This window comes from Haliaeetus leucocephalus, unplaced genomic scaffold (assembly GCF_000737465.1).
Source record: "Haliaeetus leucocephalus isolate CR32 unplaced genomic scaffold, Haliaeetus_leucocephalus-4.0 Scaffold251, whole genome shotgun sequence".
NCBI lineage: Eukaryota > Metazoa > Chordata > Aves > Accipitriformes > Accipitridae > Haliaeetus > Haliaeetus leucocephalus.
Genome location: NW_010972687.1, coordinates 6,690,073 through 6,716,794, shown reverse-complemented (window position 1 = coordinate 6,716,794; position 26,722 = coordinate 6,690,073). Strand labels below are relative to the sequence as shown.

The 26,722-nt window shown below is 40.6% G+C and overlaps 1 protein-coding gene across 1 annotated transcript; it reads left to right on the top strand.

Moving 5' to 3' along the window:
• Positions 1-159: 159 nt before the first annotated feature.
• GOLM1 (golgi membrane protein 1) lies at positions 160-26,259 on the top strand. The gene is made up of 9 exons (XM_010568655.1): positions 160-288; positions 2,680-2,859; positions 12,635-12,689; positions 13,007-13,109; positions 18,443-18,581; positions 22,432-22,561; positions 23,802-24,089; positions 25,490-25,603; positions 25,908-26,259. The coding sequence occupies exons 1-9, from the start codon at positions 160-162 to the stop codon at positions 25,967-25,969; spliced, it is 1,200 nt and encodes a 399-aa protein (XP_010566957.1). The 3' UTR covers positions 25,970-26,259.
• The last annotated feature ends 463 nt before the right edge of the window (positions 26,260-26,722 follow it).

The following is a 26,722-nucleotide window of genomic DNA, read 5'->3' as shown; positions in this document are numbered from 1 at the left end:
TGGGTGTAGTCCTTTCAGCTAACAGCTGTTGCCTTATTGCAGTAGAAGTTTCATTGTGTGTACAAAATGGCTGTAGCAGAGGATGCAATATAACATGTCTATTTTAATTTGCAGGTTTCCACACTGTTGTGGTTCTTTGGGTTTGTTTTTTTTCTTGAAATGGTAGGGCTAGGAAACAGCTGCCGAGGGATGAAGTCTCCATCTCTCCTTGTGGCTGTGCTCATGGCATGCATCATTGTTTTGGGTTTCAATTACTGGATTGCAAGTTCTCGCAGCGTGGATCTGCAGGTAACTTTCCTATTGCTCTGCATGTTGTTTTGTACTTGCATGGTTAATAAGCATAGTCCATAAGAAGGACGCTTCCCCTGCGTGTAGTGGGAGCTTCAGCTTGTTGTAGGAATTTTCACAAATATTACAATTGTTGCTTATCAGTAGTGGGAGTGAGGGGAATGGGAGGAATGCCTGTTTGTAGGTGAGGATGACCCAAAACTTTAAGACCTGCATGTATGGTGCTTGTTACTTGTGCTTACACAAACAGTTCAGCTATCTTGTGCTGTTTCAGTTTACACTTGTGGCAAATGCCATCTTCTGTTTTTCTTCCTAACTGTACATTGAGACTGGCACTCCGTTTTTTAATCTGAATGGGCATCTGCAACTTGCTTATCTCCCTAGATTTTTTTTTTCTTACATGACTCATAAGAATGTATGCATACTGTCCCACCAAGTACAAGGAAATCTAACTTGTTCAGAACAATGTCTAAAAATCTGAATTTGTGTTCCTTAGAAACCTTACCTAAAGAGGACGCACAACTCATGTGGAGTAATTAACTTGTCTGCTATTTTTCTAATGGTAACTGTATTTTCTGTGACTGTTCAGCTTGGGTTTTAATTCTTTCTGCAGTGCACGTGCTGAAGTTGAGTAGTACGTGAATAAAGTTCCTGGTTTGTGAAAATGTTACAGGATGGTTCCCTTTTTTTGTTGTTGTTGTTGGTTTTTTTTTAAACAAGCAAACCTAAAAACTAAGAACCTGGTGGTTAAACATGGCTGATGAGAGCTCCTCCCAAGTTTTTCCACTGAATTTGTATCCTGTTTGTAACTGAGCTGAATTTTAGTACTGGGTTGACAGCTGTAGGAATTGAACTCCTGTTTCACCTCAGAGAGGGCACTAGTCAAACAGGACACATTTGTGTCATGTCTGGCCATGCGGTTAAGGGTATGTCTTAGCTTTCCCTTGGTGGAGGGTATGATGCTCTGTCTTCTGGGACTCCGGTCATCCCTTGTTTTCCCTTTAGTCAGTGGCCTCGGGATGGTGGCTACTGGCAGGTAGTGACTCTGTCAGTACTGCTGAAGCTTTGCTGCATGGCTGTGAGGCAGCTGATAGTGAGGAAAATAAGCTACCATAGTAGCTTACTCTTGATCTCAGTAACCTAGAGACACAAGGTCCTTCTTCCTGTTATTGATTCACTGTATTGTCTTGTACATTTCTCCCATAGCTTGAAAGTCGTTTCACTTCTGCATGGTCATGCACTCTGAATGAAATAAAAGCATAGCTGAAGGCACGGATAGAGCTTCTAAAGCACTATGTCAACCCATTTGTTTGTTGGCAAGACTTTGCAGCTGTTATGACTGAAATGGAATAAGTGCTTTTCTTTGCTCTTTCAGCTCAACTGTTAAGTCTTTTTCTCTCCCCCCCCCTCCCCCCCCGCTCCTCCATTCTCTCCCTTTCTGTGGCAGAGAAGCAGAGTAGGTGGGCAGTAATATGCAGCATACTGTGTCGTAAGAACATTTGGTCCATTTTCTTGGAGTCTTGGAAGATGTGCAGTTTTTATTATATCTATTTTTTTAATCCACCTGGAATCCCCAGGTCTTTCTGCCTGGGTGAATTCTGTTGATATTTTCCCCCTGTGTGTCGTTCTCTTCCTTGCTGCTGAAGAGTGATTTTAACCCAAAATGTTTAGCAACAACGTGCAGCAAAATTAAATCAGTGCTTTAAAAAAAAAACTGTGATAGTATCAGGCTTGATTCTTTACCTTATGTCTCTGTGTTTGTATGTGCAGTATGTGATGGTGTTGAATTTTCCTCTGGTTGTCACTGCTCTTTGAGCAATCAAGAAGAACGATGATCTTCTGCTTATAAATTAGTTTTTCTTGTACGTGTCTTTCTGTAACAGCCATACATCAGTTGTTTATGTAGAAGTTGGGCAATGTTGTCCTCCCTCTACTCCTTCTCCTATTGATTTGAGAGATGAGTTTTCCCTCTGAGTTAGTTTCCCACAACACTGGGAAGTGCAGTGATGTCTCCATTAAATTTAAAAGATGGTTTGACCTTGTACTTCAGAAAGCTTGTAGACTGCATTTTTTAATGTGTTTTTTTTGGGCGGGGGGTGGAGGTTTAAGCTCAAGTACTGAGGCAGCTTTGCATTTCTCTTGTCTTTAGCTGCAATTTTGATAGTCTCTACAGAATATGCTGTACTGTTAATTTATCTAAAACTGGGAGGGGGGTGTCTGTGTGTGTGCATGTGTCTCTGTGTATGTGGCAGGTATGCCTGGCTGACACAATACTTTGATGACATTAGCATTGTTAGTTCTGTGAAATTTGGTATTCTTTGAATGTATTGGAGAAGAGTCCGGCAAGGGGGAAGTACTTCTATTTGCTTTGGCTAATTTGCTCTTCCTCAGGGTCGGATCATGGAACTGGAAGTCAAAGTCCACAGGGCGGCAGTGGAGAGAGGTGCTGTGGAGCTCAAAAAGAATGAATTCCAAGGAGAGCTAGAGAAGCAGCGACAGCAGATTGACAAAATCCAGTCCTTGCACAGCTTTCAGATGGAAAATGCCAACAGAGTACATCAGGAAGAGAAGGTAGGGCCTTTTCTAGCCGCAGTTTTCTGTGAGGCTGTGGTTTACCAAGACACTCTCTATAACAGAATAAAGTTGCTCAAATGTTCCAGCTGATGGGCCTACAGTCAGTGTTGGTGTAGCAAAACATTTAATTTGTGTATCATTGTATAATATTTAGAAAATGGACATTGAATGCACATTATAGCATTCATTGTATAATATGTGAAATATTAGAAGCTGCGAGTAACAGCACTTCTGATTAAAATCTCTACCCCTCCATAAATCATTGTTACCAAACTTGGGTTGTCCTCTGGCTTCCTTTCTTGCATACTAATGTTTTAAAACTTAAGGAAAAGAAGAAGCTGCACCAACAGATATATTTGTTTTCCCAAATATGTTTGTGTATTTGTAGGCATAAATGGTTGATGTTTATTTCTAAATGCATGTCATGGTTTAAGCCCAGCCAGCAACTAAGCACCACGTGGCCGCTTGCTCACTCTCCCCTGCCCCCTGTGGGATGGGAAGTAGAATTGGAAGAAAAAGGTAAAACCTTGTGGGTTGAGATAAGGACAGTTTAATAGGGCAACACAAGGAGAGAAGTAATCATAATACTAATAAAAGAATGTATAAAGTGAGTGATGCACAATGCAATTGCTCACCACCCGGAACCTGATGGTCAGCCCATTCCCAAGCTGTGATCCCTTGCCCCCCCAGCCAGCTTCCCCAGTTATATACTGAGCGTGATGTCATATGGTATTGAATATCCCTTTGGCTAGTTTGGATCAGTTGTCCTGAGTGTGCCCCCTCCCAACTTCTTGTGAAAATTAACTCAATGCCAGCCGAACCCAGGACAACACATTACAAATTTTGTGGCACCTTGGCCTTCTGCCTCCAAAACCCAATAACACCGGGAGTCATCAGAAGGTTAGCCTAGCCTTTTGTGGCAGTGCTTCTGACAGTGCGGCATTGCCAGAGGGATGGAAGTCCTTTGTGAAGAATGTGAAAATACCTACTTAAATAGTGGTGTGTACGATTACTGCTGCGTAGTATCTTGCAAACTGTTTTGTTATGTATTTTCCTTATGTTGCTGATGCTGCCTTGGATGTAGCTGTTAGTCATTAATACCACTTTTCTCACTGTTGCTGGAAGTATTTAGCTGAGAGTATTCATTCTGGGTTTATTGCTTCTCCTCTAGAGTCTCTTGACTGAAGTTTATAGAGCAGCTTTCCAGGACTATTATTTTCAGCAGACTGAACAGACACAACTGATGATGATAATAGGTGCTCTTCAGGTAAAGGGGTTCACCATTAGGTGACAGTTCACTGCTCAAAACCTGCAGTGCATGAAGAAAATATCACCAGAATAATCTTTGAAGGATGAAGAAAAATGGAATAAAAATGGAAGGTGGAATTGTTTCATTAATATGCACATCAGTAGCATATATTTTTAATTTATTTTGAAATCATTTTTATCCAAGATCTTCAAAGAAATAATAAACCAGTTCTTTTTACCTCTTTTGAGACAAATGTGTTTCTTTGATTATTTCTCTCTTCTCTTTGGGTTCAGTCTTTGTGTATTCTTTAAAAAAGGTGAGGTATAGTTTGTCTATTTATTTTTTTAAATGTGTGTATTCATTAAAAAGATACCTCAGGACAGTCAGACAGCATTTGAGTGAGTAATCAATCTTGTTGTCACTTCTGCTTCCTAATAGTGGGTATTGCTACTGAGTGCTGTGGGAATTGTATAAATTTACTATCCTCTGGGAAGGTACCCTAGTTTACATGTTGGTGAAACCCATCATTCTGTTTTGGCATCTTTCTGCATTCAAATTCTGTTGTGCAAGGAGTGAAAGCATATGCATGAGTTTAAAAAAAAAAAAAAAGGCAAGAAAAGGGCAAACAGAACTGAGTATTTGCTTAATTTACAGTCTTTTTTACAAGGGAAATGCATTTTATGCTTCCTTTTCATAAGTAGATTTTCCTTTATCCAGAATTATTAAAAGTCACTGGAATTGGAAGAGCTGGCCACAGAGTTTACAGCACAGGCTGGCCAGATGGGTAGATGTCGAGAGCTGGTGACAGGAGCTCACCCAGGAGTTTTGAGGATGTTCGGTGGATGAACTGTTCCTTCTGCCAAGCATAGTGTACAACCTTTTGGCTTCAAATGGCCATGGAACCAGAGAAATGTAGCTGGCACCACACAATCTACCTTTCTTTTTGTGGTGGTGTTTCTGAGTCTAGAGGACATGTAGGAGCTGTCGGCCATTAAATCTGGCATCTGTGCCAGGAAAAGTGGTGGGAACTATTTTACAAAACCAGAACTGCTGCTGGACATGGAAGTGAATGCGGTAGTCTGGGGAAGAATCAAAGCATCTTCTGGAAGAGGAAATCTTACTTCTGAAGTCTCTTGGAGTTTACTTCTGAAAGAGTAGTTGACAAGGATGAGAGAGACTAATGAATGCATTCACACCTGGAATTGCAAAAGGCTACACACGCATGGCTTGTAGAAAAATTATGCAGCCACCTGGTAAGATGGTGTTATCACAGGGGTGGATGATAAGGCAAAAGTTAGAAAGCAGTTTAGAAATAAACTGGGTTAGTTGTACTGTGGGGAGGTCACTGGTGGAGTTTTGTAGTGCTGGAGAAGGCATGCAGAGGAGAACAAGGAGGATAACCACAGCTGGGCTGTAGTTCCTGTATAAGAATCCACAGTGTGGGTTACAAGATGGACAAAAGTCAGCTGAGGAGAGCCATCGTGGGCATCTCCAGGATCCTGAATGGTATGGAAAGTGCTCGTGGCTAGGGGAGACAAGGCATGGTTGTTCTTCATCTGCTGACAGGCTTCAAATGGCAGTCAGCAAGTTGTAGTTCAGACTGGGCAGAAGTGCTTTTCTCACAATAGATGGTGAAGCTGCAAGTGTGTGGCATCCATAATGCCCAGTTGCAGTGGGTCTGTGTAGGGCTAAAAATAACTGGATAACCTTGGGCAAACACCTGGTCCACCACCCAATATAAAGGTGTTTGTTCTGGCTCCAAGTGTTCCTCAGCCAGAAGTAGCTGCTGTCTGGAAAATACTGTGCTTTATGGCTGCTGTGGTATTCATTTGGCATCCAGTGTTAGAGACAGGATGCTGGGCAAGGTGGATTTTGGGGCTGTCCCAAAATATCTGTCCCTTCCTCTTAAGTGCTTTTCCCTCCATTGTCCTAAAACACAGTTGTTCAGTAATGGAACAGTCTATGAAGCTTGGTGGTGAAACCCCAGGAGCTGATGCTGTAGGAAGCATTAGGTAAAAGTGGTGCAGTGGACTCATTTCGCATCTTCTTTTTGTGACTGGAGAAGAGCGTGTCTCAGGAGCCTGAAGTGGTAGGATGAGCATGTATGTGCCTGTGCACCACTTCATTGGCAAATTGAAGATTTGCTTTTGTTGCAACACATGAGCAAATATCCTGCATGGATGTTGTTTGTTTTCCAGCTCTGTGATTTAAGAGCAGGGAGAGTTGTTTTACTGGGAACCTGCGTATTTGTCAAAAGCTGCAGCCAAGTTGGCATGGATTCATCCACTCTAATCTAGGAATGCCCCTAATATGGTGGGTGGGGAAGAGAGGGAAAACTTAGGTCTCCTCACTAAGGATCATGGTCTGAAGAAGCTGTCCAGGATCAGAGTTTATTCCACAGAGGGATGTGGAATGTAAGAAAAGACTCTTTCAGAGTGCTTTTTTTTTGGTGTGTGTATCTATATCCATGTATAAGTGTGTGTTGTATATTCACATGGGCATACATATTTGTATACACACACGGGCACACATGTATCCTTGTTTTTCGGCTCCATGGATTCCAGTGGAATCCAGGATTCCTGGGGGGCAAGTAATGAATTCACCCTTTCTGTTTATGGGAAACTTGGTCTTTGAACTGAGCTTTATTTATGCCATGGGGATTGCCAGTCAGTGTTTACCTAGTCCAGGAAGGATGAATGCAAATCCAAATCCGGAGTCTCTCAACTCGCTCTACAAGTAATACAAACTGTCTAACTAACTGGACAGATCTTTCAATGATAAACAGGATTTTGTTTAGTTCTTGTTGTTCTTAAAGAAGAATGAAAATGCTTTCAGCTGATGTGTAGGAGTGAATGGTCTCTCTCAAAATCCCCTCTTTTTCAGGGAGAAATTATGGTTCTTCTGGTTATAGAAGAAATCTGTTCAGGAGCAAACTTTCACAATCTGGACTCCTTACCAAAAGCAACTCTCAAGTAACATTCGAGACCCATCTTAATTGCAGTTCATCTCTGCTCACTGTGTCTTATTACTGTGCTGATAAAATACAAAATAATTATGCCACTGATTTAGTTTCATACCCAACTAATACACCAATAAGATGCTTGCCACAATAAAGTCATTGTTGGTGGCAGTGTGGTAACTACTTTGAGTTAAATCTGCCTTCTTTTCTAGTAGAACTGTTCCTGTGCTACTTAAAGGAAAAGGGCATGGAAGGTAGGAGGTAGTCAGAGCCTGAAATACCCTGTAGGCTCACCATTCACTAGGGCAATGTAATCCTGTAAAATTGCTGTCATAATTAGTCTCTTAGATCTGAGTATGTATAAAACACTTCTGTCACCAGTCTGCTTTTAAAAAATCTGCTTGAATTTTTAAGGATTAATGTAGATTTAGCAAATGGCTTCTGGAAATCCATACAGAAATACACTGAAGAGATCAAGAGGTTACACAGATTCTTAGTAACAACAGCTAAGGAATCAGGAGTGCAAAAGGGCTGTTCCTAATCTGTAAGCAATTTTCCAAAGAACAATATTCTGTGTGGTTGTTATTCAGGACTCGTAGCTTCTGGCATGTACACAGCCATGATAGTCTTTTTGAAGAGTGTAACAGGAGAAAAATGTGTGTAATCTCTCTTGTTTTTAGCAGCTAGAACATGCTTTTTCAGTTTGTCATTTTCTTTGGATTTATGTGATTCTTCCCCAGCCCACATCTTGTTTTATTGAGGAGAGGGGTCAAGCTTTGTACATTATATGTGAAGCTCGTTACTGTCCTGTTGCTCAGTGTCTTAACACTGACCACAGCTGCTCTCAGATCCTCTCCCTCTGGGAAAATTTCAATGCCCAGCATAGCCTTTTGAGACAAAATAATACCTGTTGTTATGCAGAGAGTCCTGGATGGTGAGAACACAGAAGAAAGCCTGCTGTGAAAAGAAGAAGGTGCCTATATGTGTTTTGGTTTTGTTTTTTTTAAACCAAACAACGTTGCGTTTTCTAGGTTTGGAAAGGCTTTAAGGAAAAGCAAACACTGCCTCGTGCCCTGCTCTGCTTGCCATCATGTTACTAAATTAGCAGGAGAAATCAGTCTGCTTTGTCATAACTGTACAGCAGAGGTCTGGAATACTACCTCGGTTTAAAATATGTTTTCACATGGTGGAGAAAAAAAAAAAAAGGGTGGTCTGGGACTCACTGAACTGTAGGCACCCTAAGAGTGGAAATTTAGAGTATGTGTAGCTTAAGAGTCAACTACTGGAGCATTTCTACCTCTTCACAGCAAAATGAATGGGCAAAAAGGAAAGCAGAGGTACATTACATGTACCTGTACAGGTTTTATATTAAGATTCGTACATCTTAGGATTCTTCTTTGTTTACATGGCCTACTATTTGGGTTTCAATTAAATGTAACAACGTCATGAATGTTCTGTAGCTTATTTTATCCAGTCCACTTGCTGTTGGTGTGCTCCTGTAAAAGCAATTTCTTATTCATGTGTGTCAACTTCCTCTCTCTTCCACTGAGAGTGTAAGAAATTAACTTTACAATTTTGGTGTTTTCTGCAGGTTTGAGGGCTGAACTGCGCCATGTCATGGTGCATGTGTCCTTCATCACACAAAAAAAAGAGTCTAGATTGCTTTTAGCAGGGAGTGTGAAACAAGATTGGGTCCCTGATCTTTACCAGAATCACTCTTTGGGAATAGAGCTGTTTTTTTGTTTTTGTTTTGGGTGGTTTGGGTTTTGGGTTTGGTTTTTTTTTTTGGTTGTTTGGGGTTTTTTTCTATTTAATGAGGATGGGGAAAAGTCTGTAATTTCTGAATGGAATTCATTGCACTGAGAAACGGGTTAAATGAACAATGTCTCCTCTATTTTGGGCTTGAAATTTGTTTTAGACTTGCTTCAATTGGTGCTCCTCCACTGAAGTATACATGAGTGTGCAGCACACAGACCAACCTAAAAGAGAAATACTTTCTTAGGGATCTTACTTATGAACTTTTCCCCCACTTACTAATATGCAGTTAGCCATTAATCTCATGTCCTAGAATGAAAAAGACTTTTTGTGGCTAGTATAAATGGTTTCTTTACTCCTGAAGATTATTTCAGAGTGGTAAAGAAAAGTACAAAGCAGAAAAGAATTGATGATGTGTGTTACTAGTAAAGTTTGTGTTTGCAAAAATAGAGAAGGGATTTGGTAATTTCAAGATATATTTAAGAAATGAACAATAGATAATCAAAATGTGGCTTGTCTCCACTGCCAGCATGGTGGTGGGGAGTGGTAGGAGCGTGCAAGGCAGAATTGCTCCTTTTCTTTGCTGTAAGGACTTAGATCAGTTTGAGTTAATCATAAAATAGGTGCCCTTTTTCTCCCTGATTAATTATAAATGCTTGTTTCTGCATGTATAAATCTTACCCTCCCAACTTGCTTTGTTTCCCAGTTGGTTTTGTTCTTAGCAGCTGATTTACTGATGCTGTGGCTCATTCTTTCTCCTTGTGAGAGCTGTATTTGTGAATGCAAAGCCCCTTTTTTCTTAGGTTTTAGTTCTGAAACCAGTGTTTACTCTCATCAAGTTCTTTGCCGTTTTATTCCTTTTTCCTGTTGCAATATCTCATTATGCTTTTATATATACCACATATACTCAGTGTTAGAAAGCATGTACGTCAGTTTAGTGTGCTTGGGTTAGCTTGATTTATGATGGTAGCAAATGCTGAAGGAGTTACTGTAGTAATGCCTCCAAGGAATATGTTTATGGAGACTACTGTGTAAGGCATTAATCGAATCAAATGCAAGTACATAGTTCAGAGTATGTGCTCAAAACATATGCTTTGAAGTAATTTATCTCAAATCTTCCTCACAGGTATTTCTGTGTTATGTTTTGTGGGTTTTTTTTAAACAATAACATCAACTTTTGTGTTTCTTCAGTGGAGTAGGACTTATGTAGACATGTTCTGTGGTGAATAAAAAAAACCCCCAAATATATCTCTGGCAGTTGTCATTATAAAATTTGCTGTCCAGCTGGAGCAAGATTTTTCTGTCACTGCGGGTGGCTGTGTGGCTTTTGATTTTTGGTTTCTGAAGACCTGCACTTTGCAGCAGTGACTCCAATCAGGAGACTGACTTTTCCTCTGTGATAGTCCCAAGGACTTCTGTGCAAGACATGTTTGCAAATATGAGGAGCTGGTTCTATGTTACAGAGTTACTCTGTCACAGAAGATGAGATTTTGGTAATGGTGATACAGTGAGTTTCGAAAGGCTGGATTCTCAGTTCTAGGGATCATAGGTATTGTTTTGTGAGCTGACTGAAATCTAAAATGTGAATTTCTTCCTACAGCTGATTTTTGGCGTGTGTTTGCTGAGTTCTTCCTAGCAGTTTGCTTTCTTGGCCAGCATAAACCCCCCCCAAAAAATAATGTCTGCCTAATTCACAGCCATGAGGTGAAGATTAGTTAACACTTGGATGACAGGAGGAGGAATGGAAAGCCTGACATTATTGATACAGTCGGATTGGAAGCTGGCAGTTGGAGCACTGCCCGGTAGATCATTCAACAGTATTTCCTGCTCAAGTTAACCAACTAACTAGATTTTCATTATTTATTTTGTCCTGGACTCTTACCCACAACTTCAGGGAGGTAGGTGTGGCATTGCCAAAAGGAAGCTTTATATGCAATCCAGAAAGACCAAGGCACACTTTTTTTTACCCCCTGTTGTGTTTTAAGGAGCCTTTTTCACATGGCAAATCATTTTATTCACTTCAGCTAATCACAACTATTATTGTCCTAATGTAGAAAACATTTAACACTTGTCTGTTTTACTGTCAAATAAGTGGTCCTGGTATTTGAGGAAAAAAACATTTTAAGAAAATGTTTTAAGAAAAGAAACCAAACAAACCACAACACAACAAACTGTAGGAACATAAAATTGCCATGTCATACTGATTTTTCTAGTCCATTGACTGTTTCTGGTAATGGCCAATGCTAGAAACACTGAATGTGATAATCATGGAACAACCTGATTATGTTGCTCATGCATTAGCAAAACTTGGCATTTCCATTGAAACATTGACTTCCTTTCCCCAATAAATCAGGGAAAACAAATCTGCAGCCTTTTTTTAACCTGTCCTATGACAAAAGAGAGGGAAAGGTATTAAACAATCCTAAGTATATATTGTTATTCATGTTATTATTTTTTCCTTTTTAACAGAGGAGCAAGGCCTTGGCTCTTGAGGTTTCACAGTGGTGTTCATGGACTGGCTGTATGTATAGAATGGTGTAGGAATATTTCTTTTATTGGGTTGAAAACAGCTGCCTCTTCAACATGTGAATGACCACCTCTTTGAACTAGGACTCTTTAACGGGTCAACAAAAGACAAATCTACCCCTCTGCTATGTGCTATCCCACTCTGATTGATTGAACACTTTGCTTTTCTTAGTCAACTGGCACTCATTACCGTAGTCTTAATGAAAAAAGGCACTGATCAGCATTGTCAGTGTTTCAGGGTGACTTGAGCGGACAGAATAGATGCAGTCATTTCTTTGCATTAAAGTGGTGTGGACATAAGTACACATTGGTACTTGAGCAGAAACTTCAGGAAACTGGGGACTTGATGTATCCTGATTTGGCACCCCTGCGGAACATTGGGGTATCCTGGGAGAAGGATAATGAGGAAATTGCCAGTGAAGTGTAAGAAATGTGCTCCTAAGACTGGACTTGATCATTTCTGAAGGGTCAGTGCACCTTATCTTTTTGTAGTCTTAGGATGACTCTTCTGCACCAGACTTTCTAAATGTTAAATATGAATCTGAGTTATCCTGACATCTTGCTCACAGGAATTAATTTCATTTAGACTTGCCTTAGTTCTGTCAATATTCAGGTGTTTTGGGACATGCATATATATATGGGTTGGTAGAGGGGGATTGGTGAAAGAATGGACAAAACATGTTCCTGTGTTGACTGCCTCTTCAGAAAGAGAGAGAGCAAAATGAGGGAATGGATGAAGGTCACTCCAGCGCTTTCTTATCAAAGTGAGGGAGAGGATAGTTAGAAAAGTGATACAATGCAAGGGCTTTGTGTTGCTTTCGTAGAGTTCCTTTATGCTCTATGACTAATACTCATCCTTGTGTACCTGAATGCACGTGTATTGATTCCCTGGTGAAAGGGTAGTTGATAGCAAGCTGTGCTATGCTGTATTCTTCCTTCAAGGGATAAATACAGTAAATCTGACTGTGACTGCAATTGTGAGATTAAACTAGAGTAAAGCAGCAAGCAATCTTAGTAGCGGATTCTTTAAATTCCTCCTCTTTTTATTTAAATGCAGTGATATCTTCCCCCCGTTTACTGGGAAATCTGGGTTAAAATGAGTGTTTGTTGTTTGTAATAGTAAATCTCTAGAGCAGCTAAAAATTTTTGGGTTTGGCTGTAACCCAGCACTTTGCAAAGAAAAGAACTTGTTACATGTGCTTTGGTTGATTGTGTAATATAATATTAATGGTAACACAGTTCCTTTGCAATTAAAACATTGTTTTCCATTTTGCTCCTTCCAGGCAGTGCTGATGAGTAACATCACAGTAAATGACCGAGTGATCCAGAGTCTACGAGGTATGTTGTAATACCCCTCAGAGGAAGGGTTTGCAAACAAGTTAAGAGTATTCCTTATGAAGAAAAGGAGGTCAAAATTTTATGCTACACCATTTTTGTTAGTACGTTAGGCTGAAAGGCTATTCTTACCCAGTCCTGTGCATCTTTGATGAAAAAATTCAACAATTATTTATGAATTTGTATACAAAAAGTGACCATGACAGATGGATGAAGTTAGTGTGCTTATTGTCGATCTGTTGTTTGATACTTCTATTGTAATATATGTAGGTATATATATGTGTGTATTTTAATATATATTTTAATCCTGTCTTGGTCAGAAAACTTGAAAGAGTTACAGACAGAATATGGAAAGCTACAGCTGGATGTTTACTGGTTTCAGAAGAACCAGACTAACCTTCAGAGGAAGTTCTCATATGACCTGTAAGTATATTCTTTCTAAAAGATGGCTTCCAGAGTTGTAGGTGACTTGGTTATAACACAGACTATTCTTGTGATATCTATAGCACTGTTAGTAAATATACATTTTTAAGGAGAAAGTAACACCTGACACATCTTCTAAAATTGCTCACAGTTGATCTTGGAGAAGAGTGTAGACCTTGCAATGGTTGGCATCTCAGTATCCACAAACTTCTCCCACACTTCTTGATGTTCCTTCCTTTGCAGGAGGAGAAAGGTAGCAATATCCTCATTTAAGAGTGAGGGGAAAATGGAAACACAAGGAGGCTAAAGTCTGAAGAAGTTTAAGAACTAAGATTTGGGAATACCCGATGAGAGGCTGTACCTCATTGAGCTGCCATAGGTCTCAGAAAATTTCTGGTACACTTATGGTCAGAGCCATGTGTTCTGCATTACTACTCATACCTAGTCATGTTTTTTGTTGAGATTTCCCACTGAATTATATGGCATGGATAACTGAACACAAGTGCTTATCAGTATCCTTACACTAAATATACATTTCTGGTATTTCTAGGAATTTCTCCTGGGTTCTTATGTATCAAGTACACTTTGCCCAGTGGAAAAATGCAGAGAGAGTATTATTGTATAATTGAAAATGTTATAAAAAGATGACAGAAGTCAAATGCCTTTTTTTAACTGCATACACTGTAAATTACTCTTTTTAAACAATCAGATATTGAACTGTAGAAGACAGTGATAAAATTGGTTGTGCGTGTGGAATGCATAGAACAAAATTTGTTAACTTAGAAGGCACAAAAGTAATTGTTTTTTCTCATGCCCAAGTCTTGAAGTTTCATCTTAGCATTTTTTGGGGCAAGCTTAGTGTTTTCTGTACGGAAGTCAGCAGGAGTTATGTGAGCTTACTGGTATTGTGTGCAAAAGGAGTGCACGTTCCTCAGCAGTTGACTTACTGAGATACCCTTGGTGCACACTGTGGCTGGCCAGTGCTGTCTGCTTGTGGTAGAGCTTGTTCAGCAAAGACTGACTGGCAGCACTGACCCTTTTCTCCTGCAGCAACCAGAGAGAAACGGAAGCCTCTGGACTGATCTTTTGAAGATATTTCAATATTCAGATGCATTCTGATTCCTAGGAGCTTTGTTTGCTATGTAGCTGCTTCTTTGAAAATTTTGCTACGTGTAAAAAGTCTGACAATTAGTTTGGTATTTGTAGCCCTGACAAGTATAAGAATGTGAGTGCACGAGTAATATTTTTTTGGCAGGGATGAAAGCAGCTGATGATACGTGCTCCTGGAGGACAAAGGTGCTCTGTTTCTTATGGTGCAGGCAGGGGAAGCAAATTCAGCAGCCTGGGAGGGGAGAGGCTGCCCACGTGTTCCCGTGCATGCAGAGCACACCTGTATGTGGCCAAGTACACAGGTTAACGCGGACACACAAACCACTCGCATGAGCACGAACCACACCAGTAGCCTCCTCCCGCTCCCTGAGGGTGGGGGTCCGCTAGTGCAAAACGCGCTTGTGTACATATGTACTTGCTGGCACCACTCCTTGTGCCACCCACGCGCAGCCCTCCCAGCCCAGTCTGACTCCAGTTGCTGCACTCACACCCCCGTACATGGTCACACACACACACACACACACTGAACAGAGAGTCCCTCACCCAGGAAAGAGTTAAAAAGGCATTTAATAAGAAATGGGACAGACTGTGGTGGTCAGGTGCAGGGCAAGGCCAGACAAGCGCACCGACCAGCAACATGTTTATACGCGACCAACTGTTTATCGCCTCATCTCTCTCTTTTCTCGTGCTTGTTCCTGCCAGAGATCCATCCCTTTCCCTGCGTTTGATCCCATAATAAGTCTTGTGCAATCCTGACATGTTCTAACCCTTCATCCCATAATGTGTCCCCCACCCTGAGCAGGAAACACCTTGGTCTCGTTGACTCATCTTGATGGGTTTTAAGCCTGGACACAGGGTCTGAGGCTGATCTGAGACAGCATGGGGATGTGGGGTGGGGTGGACAGGGTGACCCTTCTTCTGAGTCTGTAATTTAGGCTCCCCGCTGCCCTTGTGCCTCTGTGCTCCTTTGGGCTCATGGCGATGGGCCTTGGATGGGCTGATGGCTTCTGTGATGGGCCTGGGGGCAGCTGGGGAGGCTGTTACGTGGGCACCTTTGTCTGTGCGCTGGTGAGGTCTTTATCACAGAAACTAACTCTTTTTGATCTTGTGATAGAGAAAACATGCCACAGAGACTGAATTCAAGAGCACTGTTTTTGCCCATTTGGAGTATGTCATGTTGATGGGATGAGGTGGAGAAAACAGTGCTGTTCTTGTTCTTCGGAAGTTGTTGTATGCATGAGCAGAGTATTCAAATCTCCAGAAATCCCTTTTACAAGAAGGGAATTCCTTCACAGATAATAAATAAAAAAGAAGGATTTGTCACAAATGTTAAATGAGCTTTATTTTCATGTGCAGTGTGGGATGAAAGAGCATTTGGGAAAGGTTGGTTTATCCAGCTTCAGGCTGTCTGTATACCACATCTTTCTCAGGCTTGCAAACTGAGGTGCAGGGAATGCTGATGTTCTTTTATTTCCTAGAAATTAGTGAATATGTGCATAACTCAAGCCTATACTGTTTTATTGTCTCTGATGTTCACTGACTTAGGAAGCACTGCTTATTTTGATGACTCTTCCATGTATTAGCATTAGCAAAATCAGACCTGAGAATAATGTCAAGAAGAAAAGGTAATACAGGTAATTAATTTGTCAGTTCATAAAGGTAATTAATTTGCCAGTTCATAGCATACCTGTCTGCCACTCTTCTTCCTTTCTGGGTGCAAACTACAGAACAGATTTTTTTGCTTTTAAAAAGTGGGGGTGGAGAAGGATGAAAATGCCATAAAACGAGTGACTTGCTGTCATAGAGGGCACGTGCCCTGAGAATTCCTCTGGATTAGGTAGTAGCTTATTTGCAGCTTGAAAACTGGGATATGCCCGTCTGAACCAGCTGCAGTTACACCGGGAGTATTAACACTGCCAGTGCCAGGCTCAGAAGAAATTAATCCCCCTTTCTGTCTTAGTGAGGGGGAGATAAAACTTGCAGCATGTTGACCAAGTTGTTATATGTACAAAGGATGGCGAGAGAGGTTTTGCATGCAGGAAGACATGTTTGCAGGGTCTGTAACTGATGGTATACATTGAACTCAAATTTACCTTAGAGTGGAAAAAAACAAAGGAGAGAGAGAGAGAAAGGAAAAAAAAGGGTTAAAAAAAACCCCCAACACACTCCTTTGCCACTGGGGCCAGCAGGGAAGAGAAACTGTGTGGTCCCCAGCCAAGCCTCTTCCTTGGGCACACTCTCCAGCGCAGTGGGTGCTGACAACGATGATGATTTTTCACATTTTTCCCTAGCATAATGCACTTCTTATTGGGGTCCACTCAAAACCACTATTGCTTGTTCGTGTTGGGATGAAAGCATACTTGGGGTCATATGATGACTGGTTTCTAAGCCTTCTACATGTGTGTTATGGGGTAATGCTTATCTGCTTTGTTATTCACTAGATCTTGGTCGTCTTCTAATATAAACCAAAAGTTACAAAACAGGTTATGAAGAGAGTGGGGGACAAAAGGTGGTCTTGCCCTGATGGCAGTCACTTCTCCTGAGAAGCCCAGCTTGACAACACTCCTGGGGTTTGCACAGGATCCTCAGCACAGCCACAAAAGGGGAAAACACTGCCTGGGAGCTTCAGGAACAACACTGCCGCAGCAGCCTCGGGCTTACCTCGAAGTTAAGGAGCTGTGAGGGAAAGGCAGGCCACAGAACTGCAAACAGAAGACCCCTGGTGTCATGACGGTTAATGGACTAATGGCACTGTGTAACTATTGAAAGTATATAAAAGATATACAGTACTTGCATCTTGAGGAAGTACTCCTTTTGGAACTTAGAGTAGTGTCGTGGTTTAAGCCCAGCTGGTAACAAAGCACCACGTAGCTGCTTGCTCACTGCTCCCCCACGGCCCCGGTGGGATGAGGAAGAGAAAATACACAGAAACAAGGTCGCGACAAGGACAGGGAGGGATCACTCACCGCTTATGGTCACAGGCAAAAGACAGGCTCAACTTGGGGAAAACACAAAATCAATTTAATTTACTACAGGTCAAAATAAGGATAATGACAAGTAAAACCAAACCTTGAAACACTTTCCCCCCACCCTTTCCTCCTTCCCAGCTGAACTCCACTTCTGATTTTCTCTACCTCCTCCCCCACAGCAGCTCAGGGGGACAGGGAATGGGGCTTGCGGTCAGTTCATCACACCTTGTGAGGGGGAGGACTCCTCACTTGTCCCCTGCTCCAGCGTGGGGTCCCTCCCATGAGAGACAGTTCTTCATGAACTGCTCCAGCGTGGGTCCTTCCCAGGGGCTGCAGTCCTTCAGGCACAGACTGCTCCAGCGTGGGCTTTCGCACAGAGTGAGGGCCATCTTCAGGGGCCTCCCCCTGCTCTGGCGTGGGCTCCTTTCTCCCCGGGCTGCAGGTGGGCCTCCGCTTCCCCGCTCCCCCCCGTGGGCTGGGGGACACAGCCTGCCGTCTCACCACGGGCTGCAGGGGCATCAACCTCCTCTGGCACACCTCCTCCCCTCCTTCCGCACTGACCTCGGTGTCTGCAGAGGGGTTCCTTCCTCTCACATCCCACTCCCCTCTCCGCTGCAGGTTCCCCTTCTGAAATATGTTCTCCCAGAGGCGCTACCACCGTCACTGATGGGCTCGGCCTGGGCCAGAGGTGGGTCCGACTTGGAGCCGGGGAAGCTTCCAGCAGCTTCTCTCACAGAGGCCACCCTTCCTCCACTACCAAAAACCCTGCCACACAAACCCAAACCAAATACCTGCTGATGCACTCCATTTCTGTAACATGTTTTGTAATGTCTTGCAGCACTGCACTTTGGTGAAATGCTGAGAAAGGGTGTTCAGTTTGCTAGCAGTAGCTTACACCGGTTTCTTATTTCAACTAGTTCCTTGCTGTTTTCTCTTCCTAGCTAAAATCCAAATACACATTTCTGTTATCATACTAGAAATGCTTAGTGGAAGACAAGAAAATTCATGTAGCTTGTTGAGCTGTCTAACAAAAGCAGTTTAAATAAAGGACTGTCTGCACCATGAGTTTGTCCTTAGGACGTAGGTTAACACCCCATTTTTTCCTACTGACTTCTTCTCAAATGTAAGCACAGATCGTAGAACTAAGAAAGTAATAAAAAGAGGAAGAAAATAAAAAAATGGACATGTTACAAAAGAACTTTTTAGAAGAGTGTGGATGAAAGTTAACTGCTCACTTGTTCACGTTTTCTCCAGGTCACAGTGTATCAACCAGATGAAAGAATTAAAAGAGCAATGTGAAGAAAGGGTAGATGAGCTTACAAAAAAGGGTAGCAATATACCACAAATCAAAGAAAACAAAGACTTCTCAGAAGATTCAAAAAGGAATAGCCAGGTATGGTTTGGGTAATTTCTTAAAAATCTTTTTCTTTGTAATTTCTAAGGGGTTTTTCACCTTTCTGCTATCTCCAACTAATATTAGCCCATCTCTTTAAGTTTTACACTGCTTTCCTTCACATTTGTTGAATGTTTCTGATCTATGGGAAATGGAGCAATTCTGAGGACAGAAGAGGCAGAGGTCCTGCAGGATACTCAAAATCACTGTGTCTCTGAGACAAGCAGAATTTGAGAGGTAACGCTGGTAGTGGTGTGGAGCCCATTAAAGAATATTTACACTGCTGAGATTTGGTTCACAGCTCCTTTTACCTTGTTAAAGTACTTAGTTGCTTTGTGTGTTGAAGATGTGTTAAAAATGAGGATAAATTGTGAATCACATCAGAGTAGCAGCAAGCCTTGAATACGATATTGTAGTCCAAGGGTCTTTGAGGTCCATCAGCTATGAATTTTCACAGAAATCCTAATGTCAGCCTTTTACTGTGGGAATGAGGGGAAGATCAAATGTGCTAGCTGTTTGCTTTTGGATATTTCGAGTCAAAGAACCACAAAAGGTGTGTGACTTGAGAAGGCTTACTAGGATGGGGCAGGCTTGCCACACAGGGTGGCTGTGTGCCAGCTGACTTTTCCTTCCTAGGGTACAGAGGGCAAGAGGAGATCCTGAGAAAAGGAAATTTAAGATGATCCTGTTGTATTGGCATGTGAATTACTGATGCTTCTTCAGTGAAGGAGGATTTGGTCAGGAATAGGACTTGATTGGTTAAGCTTGATACAGATGGCCCTGGAAACACGCACTGAAGCTCCTAGGTGAGAAGGCAACTGATGTATTTCTATGTACCGAAGTAGCCCTTCTGTCAGGACTACAAGCCCAAGTTACAGAAGTTACATTTTTTACATGTGACTGCAATGGGACCTTTCCCCCCAACTCTCATTGCAAAGGCAGTGGGGGTTTGGTGGTGTATGCCCTTTTCTCTTTGGCAAGGAAAAGGCTACTAGAAGAAACAATTTGATGACTTCAGAAGTGGAAAGGGTAAAGCAATGAGGATTGAAGCTGGGTTTTGCAAAAAGCTGGAAATTGGTGGGAGAAAATGGCTGAAACATCTGCCCAGAGACGCCTAGGTGTTCAGGTAATGGTTCCAGTCTGTGTCCAGTCCTTTATGTAAAATGGTGGGAGAGAGAACTGCTAAGTTTGTGACCTTTTATCCTGGGAACCTGCATTGTACAAGAGCTGCAAAATGACTGAAGCATTAGAGACAGGAAATGCCAGCCCGTTATCCCTTAAAAAAAAAAAAAAAGTGAAAGCTCTTGTTTATCAATAGTTTTTATTACAGTGTCAAATAAGTAAATAAAAAGTAGTAATAGTAATTTTATAGTGAAAAGTAAATTAAAAGCCCATCATTTGAAGAAGATATATTTGTTTGTCACACCAGTGTATCTTGTTTAATGTCAAGGTGTGAAATACTATTTGGAAAGTGATGTGGGGAAGACCATGAGGTCGTCAACTTAATTTCTGGTGTGGCTTTGCAGCAGATTTTCATTACAGTTACTTGCACCAGATGCTTTTTTGTTTGTTTTGCAGTTTGGTTTGTTTTTTTTTTTACCTTTTTGTTTGGAAGGAAAATCATCCCAAAAGGAACCTGAGGAGTTTGGCTGAAGCTCCTCTGCAGGACAATTTCGGTCTCCTGCAACAAGTCCCATAGTTGGAGGCAATATTTACTCAAAGCAGGCAGTAGGTTAAGCAGGGCAGGTTACCCATTTCCTTTTAATCTCTAGAGGGGATAGTCCCAGATGAGATAGATAACCACTAACCACAGCCTAAATAAATTCTGTCTGCTTGTGTTCTCTAGCATCTGTGACAGTGTTTCTTATGTCAAGCTGTAACCTTCTCAGTTGTTTGTTTGCCCAAGGATTGCAACTTTTTGCTTGTGCAAAAGCTGTGTTATTTATCATTAGTGCAAGGGGACCCTGAGGAAATCTGTGTACGTTTTTAGCTGAATAATTCCTGTTTGTAAGATGTACATGCTTATGTAATGGAAAGGTCAGAGTTAAAATAAAACAGAGAAAGAAAATGGAGTGTTGGTTGGTTAATAAACAGCTTTTCTTACAGCTCTGTATTTTAAGGAATGATGTATACTGCTTGGCTGAGGAAAACACAACATGTTCCAATTATTATCTTTTTATCCAACCACTTCAACTTAAAAAATTTTCAGCATACACCCTTTTAATTTATTTGACACCATGATTAAAAATTGCTGACCTAGAAATTTAAGATAATATAAGCTAAGGGCTTTTGCATATTTAATTAAGAGGTAATTTCTTGCTAGTAAGTGCAGGCTTAGTATTTTTACAGAAGAATTCATGCCCAGCATAAAGTGAAAAATAATCTTATGTTCACTTTCTGATGATTTCCACTGTGGAGGGTGACCTCAAGAGGCTGAATTATTTATGAAACAGAATAATTTTTAAATACAGCATTTTTGTTTTAATGACTGAAGGAAGGGAGTTCTTCTGAATATCCTTACTACAGTAACCAAATATTCTGTGGTAATACTTGTTTCTCAAGATTTCGCAAGAGTTAATGCTAGGTTATTTGTTGTTGATGTTGGATTTCATGGTGTTAACCCAACAAGGTCTTTAGTTCTGCCTGCCTTTGACTGAGCTTAAACATTTTCAAAACAGCCAAGTAATCATATCCTACAAATCCTCTACAACTTTGGCTTCTTGGTTATTAAACCATTTATTTCTGCAGACATTTCTCCAAATGACTGCATGAACACTTGACAACCTAGTATTTTATTGACCTGCTTAGAACAACGGGTAGCTACAGTCTTACCAACATCACAGCAGAAAACTTTGTTGACTATGACTTCCTATACCATAAGGTTTCCTATTCATATGTATAGTACCAGGTATAAAAAGATTTATATCTCTAAATGTCTGTATGCTTGTTCTTTCTCTGTGTCTTTCAATTTTTATTTTTTTTTTTAACAAAACAAAAAAATTAGCAAAAAATCCCCATAGAACAAACAGTTCCATAATGGTCTGGTTTTTTGTGCCAGAGCTGGTATACACAGCACGGGCTCCAGGCACATTTCATGTTCAGTGTTCGTATGAACTGAATTGACATAGCTTTCAGCCAATAAAATGCCAATATGAGTAAAAGTTGTACGTGGAATTTTAATTGCTAAATTGGAAGATCTTCAAGGTGGTGTAGATCTTAGCCATTAATCTTTAAGCAGGTCAGATGCTGAGAGCAGTATAGTACCAGCATTTAATACATTCTTAAGTGAGCTCCATCATGTTAAAACAGATACTGTTGTCTAGTTGGTTGCTTTATGTTTTTCTTATCTTAATCCTGCATTCAACATAGTTTCAGACCAGTGCTGTACAGGTTTGCTTAATTAAAGTCTTATTATGCCCAAACTCAGTTTACCTGTCCCTGTAGATTACTAACAGTAGTTAATGCCATCTGCTTTTTTTCTCCACTGATGCTGACATTGTAGCAGGGCAACAGTGGAGAAATGCCTGGTGTTACTGTTCTGTGACCCTCAGAGAATAACAGGTAGTGTTGTTTCTTGTGAAACACTAACCAAGAAGAGTAACTTTATTGTTAGCTGCCATTACAATAAAGGTGTGTTAAATTCTCCCAATGTGTTGTGCTGTTATATAGAAGCATCACTGCATATTCAAGATTGTGTGGTACTTCCATCACCAATAAAAATTACAGTCCAAATATTTCCAAGTTTGTTAGGAATTTTTTCCCCCACTGAATTCTTATCTAACTTCCACTTCCCTTTCCAAATCCAGGAGTAACATAGACCAATGCTTATCTATGTACATTCACTTTATAGGTCAATATTCAACTACCAGCCTTGAAGCAAACCGAGTTCAGGCAGGCTGACTTGGAACAGCAGAAACGCAATGAAGATGTGCCTAAAGCAGTACCTACAGTAAAAAAGACAGACTTGCTGCAGGCTAAAGGTGAGATGGAAATCACTCTCTTACTAGCAACTGGTTAAGAATGTTTGTAATTTAACTGAACGCTTAAAAACCCCCCATTTTTGTACAAAAGAGTAAGATGGAAAAAGTGACACCAGCAGAGTGAACTTTATTCAAATTTCCAGCTGTGGAGAGGTATAATATCTATTCAAGCATTTTTATTACTAGCATTTCTACTGGTTTAATTTTGTTGTAATTGACATGTTGCATGTAAATAAAAATACAAACATTTACAATTCTGGAATCATATCCCTCATTTAATACAGAGAAAATACCCTGCTTTTGGAAGCAATGATTTTCAAGAACGTTTAGTATTTGCTTTCTTAATAAGTTTGATACATCTAGCCTGCTACCCGACCCTACGAAAGTTAGGCTTTAACCAAACAGACATGCATGCTTGCCATGTGTTGTCAATGAGCAAAATGCAAGTAAAGGAAATGATACATAGGAGACCAGATTAGTTAGCCTAATGGTTGCTTTTGGCACTAAACTCTCAGAAACTATTAATTTGAATGGCTGTATCTTTGTATGTCCGTCTTGCATAGTACTGTTTGTGACAGAAATTAAATTTCCTATTTAATTATTCTTACATGCTATCTTAAATTACAATCTTGGGAGCATGCAACTCTTATTTCAGAGAGCTAGCAATTGAAGACAACCTCTATGTATAGTTTATTCAGGCAAATTTTATTGTGATTTTTTTCAGTAAAAATAGAGATACACAGGCAAAAAGATATGGTAATGTCTGCTAAAAGTAACAGCCCTCCTGCACTTCCTCTTCATATTTAAAAATAAGAATAGCCTTGATTTACTTGCAAATATGCCCATGTGACTGCTTTGTCCTGAGCTACTTTTGAACACCAAATCAGTTTTATTGTTAGTAATGAAATGTAACACACAGAAACCTGATGGTTATACAGCACACTGCAATTTTTATTTAAACTGCTCTGTTTCACCTGCCCAATTTATTAACTGCACACACCAAAATTTTAAGTAGGTAGAAGCATGAATCTGTGACGGTAAACAATGTCTCATTCTTTAGCTGTTCCCAGTAGGAAAAACATGGGTTGTCTTGGAACTGACGTGGTTGGAAGATACTTTTTCAGAGGAAAAACAAGAATTGAATGCGAAAGATAAAGCAGTATTTATTAAAGGTTTTTAACTTGTGCCACCACTGAAAGGCATTAAGTTTTTTACTCAGAATCATTTTTATTGCTTACAGAAAGAATAAGCGGCCTAGCTGACAGCAGAAGACAGGAGCCTAAGGCAGAAGAGGAGAAGCTTTCTAGTCAACTGAAAAACCCACAGGATTCGCTCAAGGCTGCTGCAGGTCCTAAGGAGATGCTGCCTGAGTCAGAGAAGGAGCTGACTCCATCTGAAGATGAAAAACATGTAGCTGGGCAAGATGCATTACAGCTGGCAGCAGAGCAGGCTGCTAGCGAGGAAGTCGAGAGGGAGCACCTCCTAAATTATGATACTAAGCAGGATGACTCGCCCACTGGAAAGGCTGGTAGGTAGCATTTCACATATTGTTAAGAACACTGAAAGAAATGAAAGTGTGGAATAGGGCACGATTTCTGCAACAGTGGTGGCAGCTGGCTAAACTTAGTATAAGGTTTCATAAAGCTTAGTGTGAGATGTAAAAGATTAGTCGGTCCCCAGCAGTCTTCTACAGTCCATGGGTAAAGACGGAGGCTTCTGTTTGTGCGACATGGAGCTACCAGGCTGGGTTGTTCTGCATCACCATAGCAGTCTTCCTGTCTCTCTCCCCATTGGTTGTACAAAGCATTTGGGGAAATTAGCCCTGAAGCTTTTTGGTATTGAGGCTCTATAAGAATATGATGCATTTGAAAAGGATGAGACGTTAACCATCCAAAGCATTGATAAGTAGAATGATACTAAATATTGATGTTTTGCAGATAGTCCTTTTACAGTGTCCATGCTAGCTATCCCTATTTCAAAATAAGCTAGCATAAATAAAACACGACCTAAGACTTAATGTATCTAAAGTTTATTATTGTGAATCTGCAAAATTGCAGATCAGATATTGCAAAGGTGCCAGTTTCTGGCATCTACCACATGTGACCCTGAACCATGTGTCTCCACAGCACCGAGCAGCAGAGTATTGATGTTGTGCCCAAATCTGACCAGAATCTAGACATCCCTCCATCTGTCTTGAGGAACTTGGTCTCAGGTGGACCCAGCAGCCCAGAGTAATCAAGAGGAAGCCTTATGGCAGTCAGAGCAGGAATTGATGCCCACAAAAAATGCTGTTTATGCTTTTCTAGTAAATGCATTCATAGAATCATGAGTAATGATGTTAACACTGTTGATAACTTGGCAGGGATAAATAATCTCATCTGCATTGCTAAAGTAGTATTTTTCCAACTGCTCCAAAAAGATGCTGGCCAGAGCAAGCTGTCCCCCCAAAAGATGTGAATACAAGTTACCTAAACTGCTTCCATTTCAATGGAAATAAATAGCAGAAAGATTAGGTAAAAAAAAATCATCCAACCATTAGCGCAAGAAAAAGCTCTGCCATGTAGCCAGTGAAAAGCCAGGGTTTTCAGCATTGGCTTCAGGTTTTACTCCTCCTTAGGCTGTCCTTTAATGTATTCTGAAATTGTTTAATGCTCTTCCTTTCTGTCTGTCTGAGCGCTGGCTGAATTTTATTACACTTTCCAAATGCCCAAAGATTCTGTCTCTCATCTAGTTCTTTAGATAAGATTTACAGCAAAAGCTGCTCTGAAATGTAACAGTTCAAAAGGAGAAATAATATGAAAACCTACACTAAACAGCAATTCATTCAGCAGCAAAGTAAATTCTGTGCAAGATTGCTACAATAACTGTTTCTTGTGCAGATGACCTTATGGTATAGCATAAAACTAATTAATTTTAACACTTCTGCAGACAAACAAGAACATGAAGCACTGAACCAGGACAGGGATGTTGCTTACAATTTAGATGAGAATGAAGCTGAATCAGAAATGGACAAGGAAGCAGCACTTGCAGGGATTGAAAATGGTAAAAAAGAAAAAAAAATTAAGATGATATTTTGAATGGTATCCTGTAGCAGATATAGCTAGCTAATTTGTTTGTTCTTTGAGCTTTCCCTCATGTTGACAGTGTGACCTATTTTACATATAACATCACTGAAGCTATTGTTTAACATGTGGTGGGGAGGGACAGTATCTGTAGCTTTTACTATACTACACAGTACTTAACAGTCCTTTCAAAATTTCTCCTGCTGTGGTCTAGATTGTTTTCTAGATGAAGAACTGTCACTTCTGCCTCTTAAAGAGATTTCTGTACCTTTTTTCCTAATTAGTTCAAAACCCTGAAGATATGAAGAACCACTTATCTGTGCATGATGAACGACAGAGATTGTGAGCAAAGGAGGTTCATCATGCAACCTAGTCACCTCTTCATATAAATGCAGCAACGATGACAGCAAAGTGATCTGAGAATGTTTTGATTATCTTCTCAAGTCTTCAATAAGGGCCCAAATGAAGTAGTATTTTCTTGTGAAGTTTTAGTACTGTTTCAGTGGTGAAAAAAAATCATCTTAAATCTCTGAAGGCTTGTTTTAAAACACCTTGACCTCTGCAATGACTCTTTCCTTCCTACCAATTCCAGTATTGAAATTAGCTAGCAATAAGTGTCGTAACTTTGCAGTTAGCCAACTTGTACAGTCATACTGCAGTAACAATATTTGCAGATTGGTGTATATGAAAAAGAGTCCTCTGCCAAGGATGGCTCACTCCCCTGAGCAATGCAGTAGAGAAATCCCCAGCCTAGTTCTAAGAGGAGCTTAAGACAAGCTGACTTAACCTTGACAAAACATGGGAAGGATGAAAAATGGCCCATGGTGCCTATTCTGGCACCTTTTTACTGCAATGTAGATAGACTCAGAAAGCGTGATTGTAGTCCTCAGATATTACACAGTACGATATACTTTCCTGGGCCTTCTAAATGAAATTGCTAGCTTACACTGTTTGTAACCAGGCTGAAACACTATCCTGGTTGTCTTCTCAGTGTTTAGGGTAAAAAATAAAAAAAAAAAAAAGATTCTGACAATAGTGTCTTCTCATTAAGAGATTAGTCAGGAAGATTTTTCTGAAAGCTTTGTTGGACTCCTGTTCA

Bases quoted from the DNA above. Each gene is read 5' to 3' on its own strand.
- GOLM1 (XM_010568655.1), top strand. From the start codon at position 160: ATGGTAGGGCTAGGAAACAGCTGCCGAGGGATGAAGTCTCCATCTCTC. The intron at 2,860-12,634 runs GTAGGGCCTTTT...TGCTCCTTCCAG, and splicing joins GAGTACATCAGGAAGAGAAG to GCAGTGCTGATGAGTAACAT. The intron at 18,582-22,431 runs GTATGGTTTGGG...TTCACTTTATAG, and splicing joins ATTCAAAAAGGAATAGCCAG to GTCAATATTCAACTACCAGC.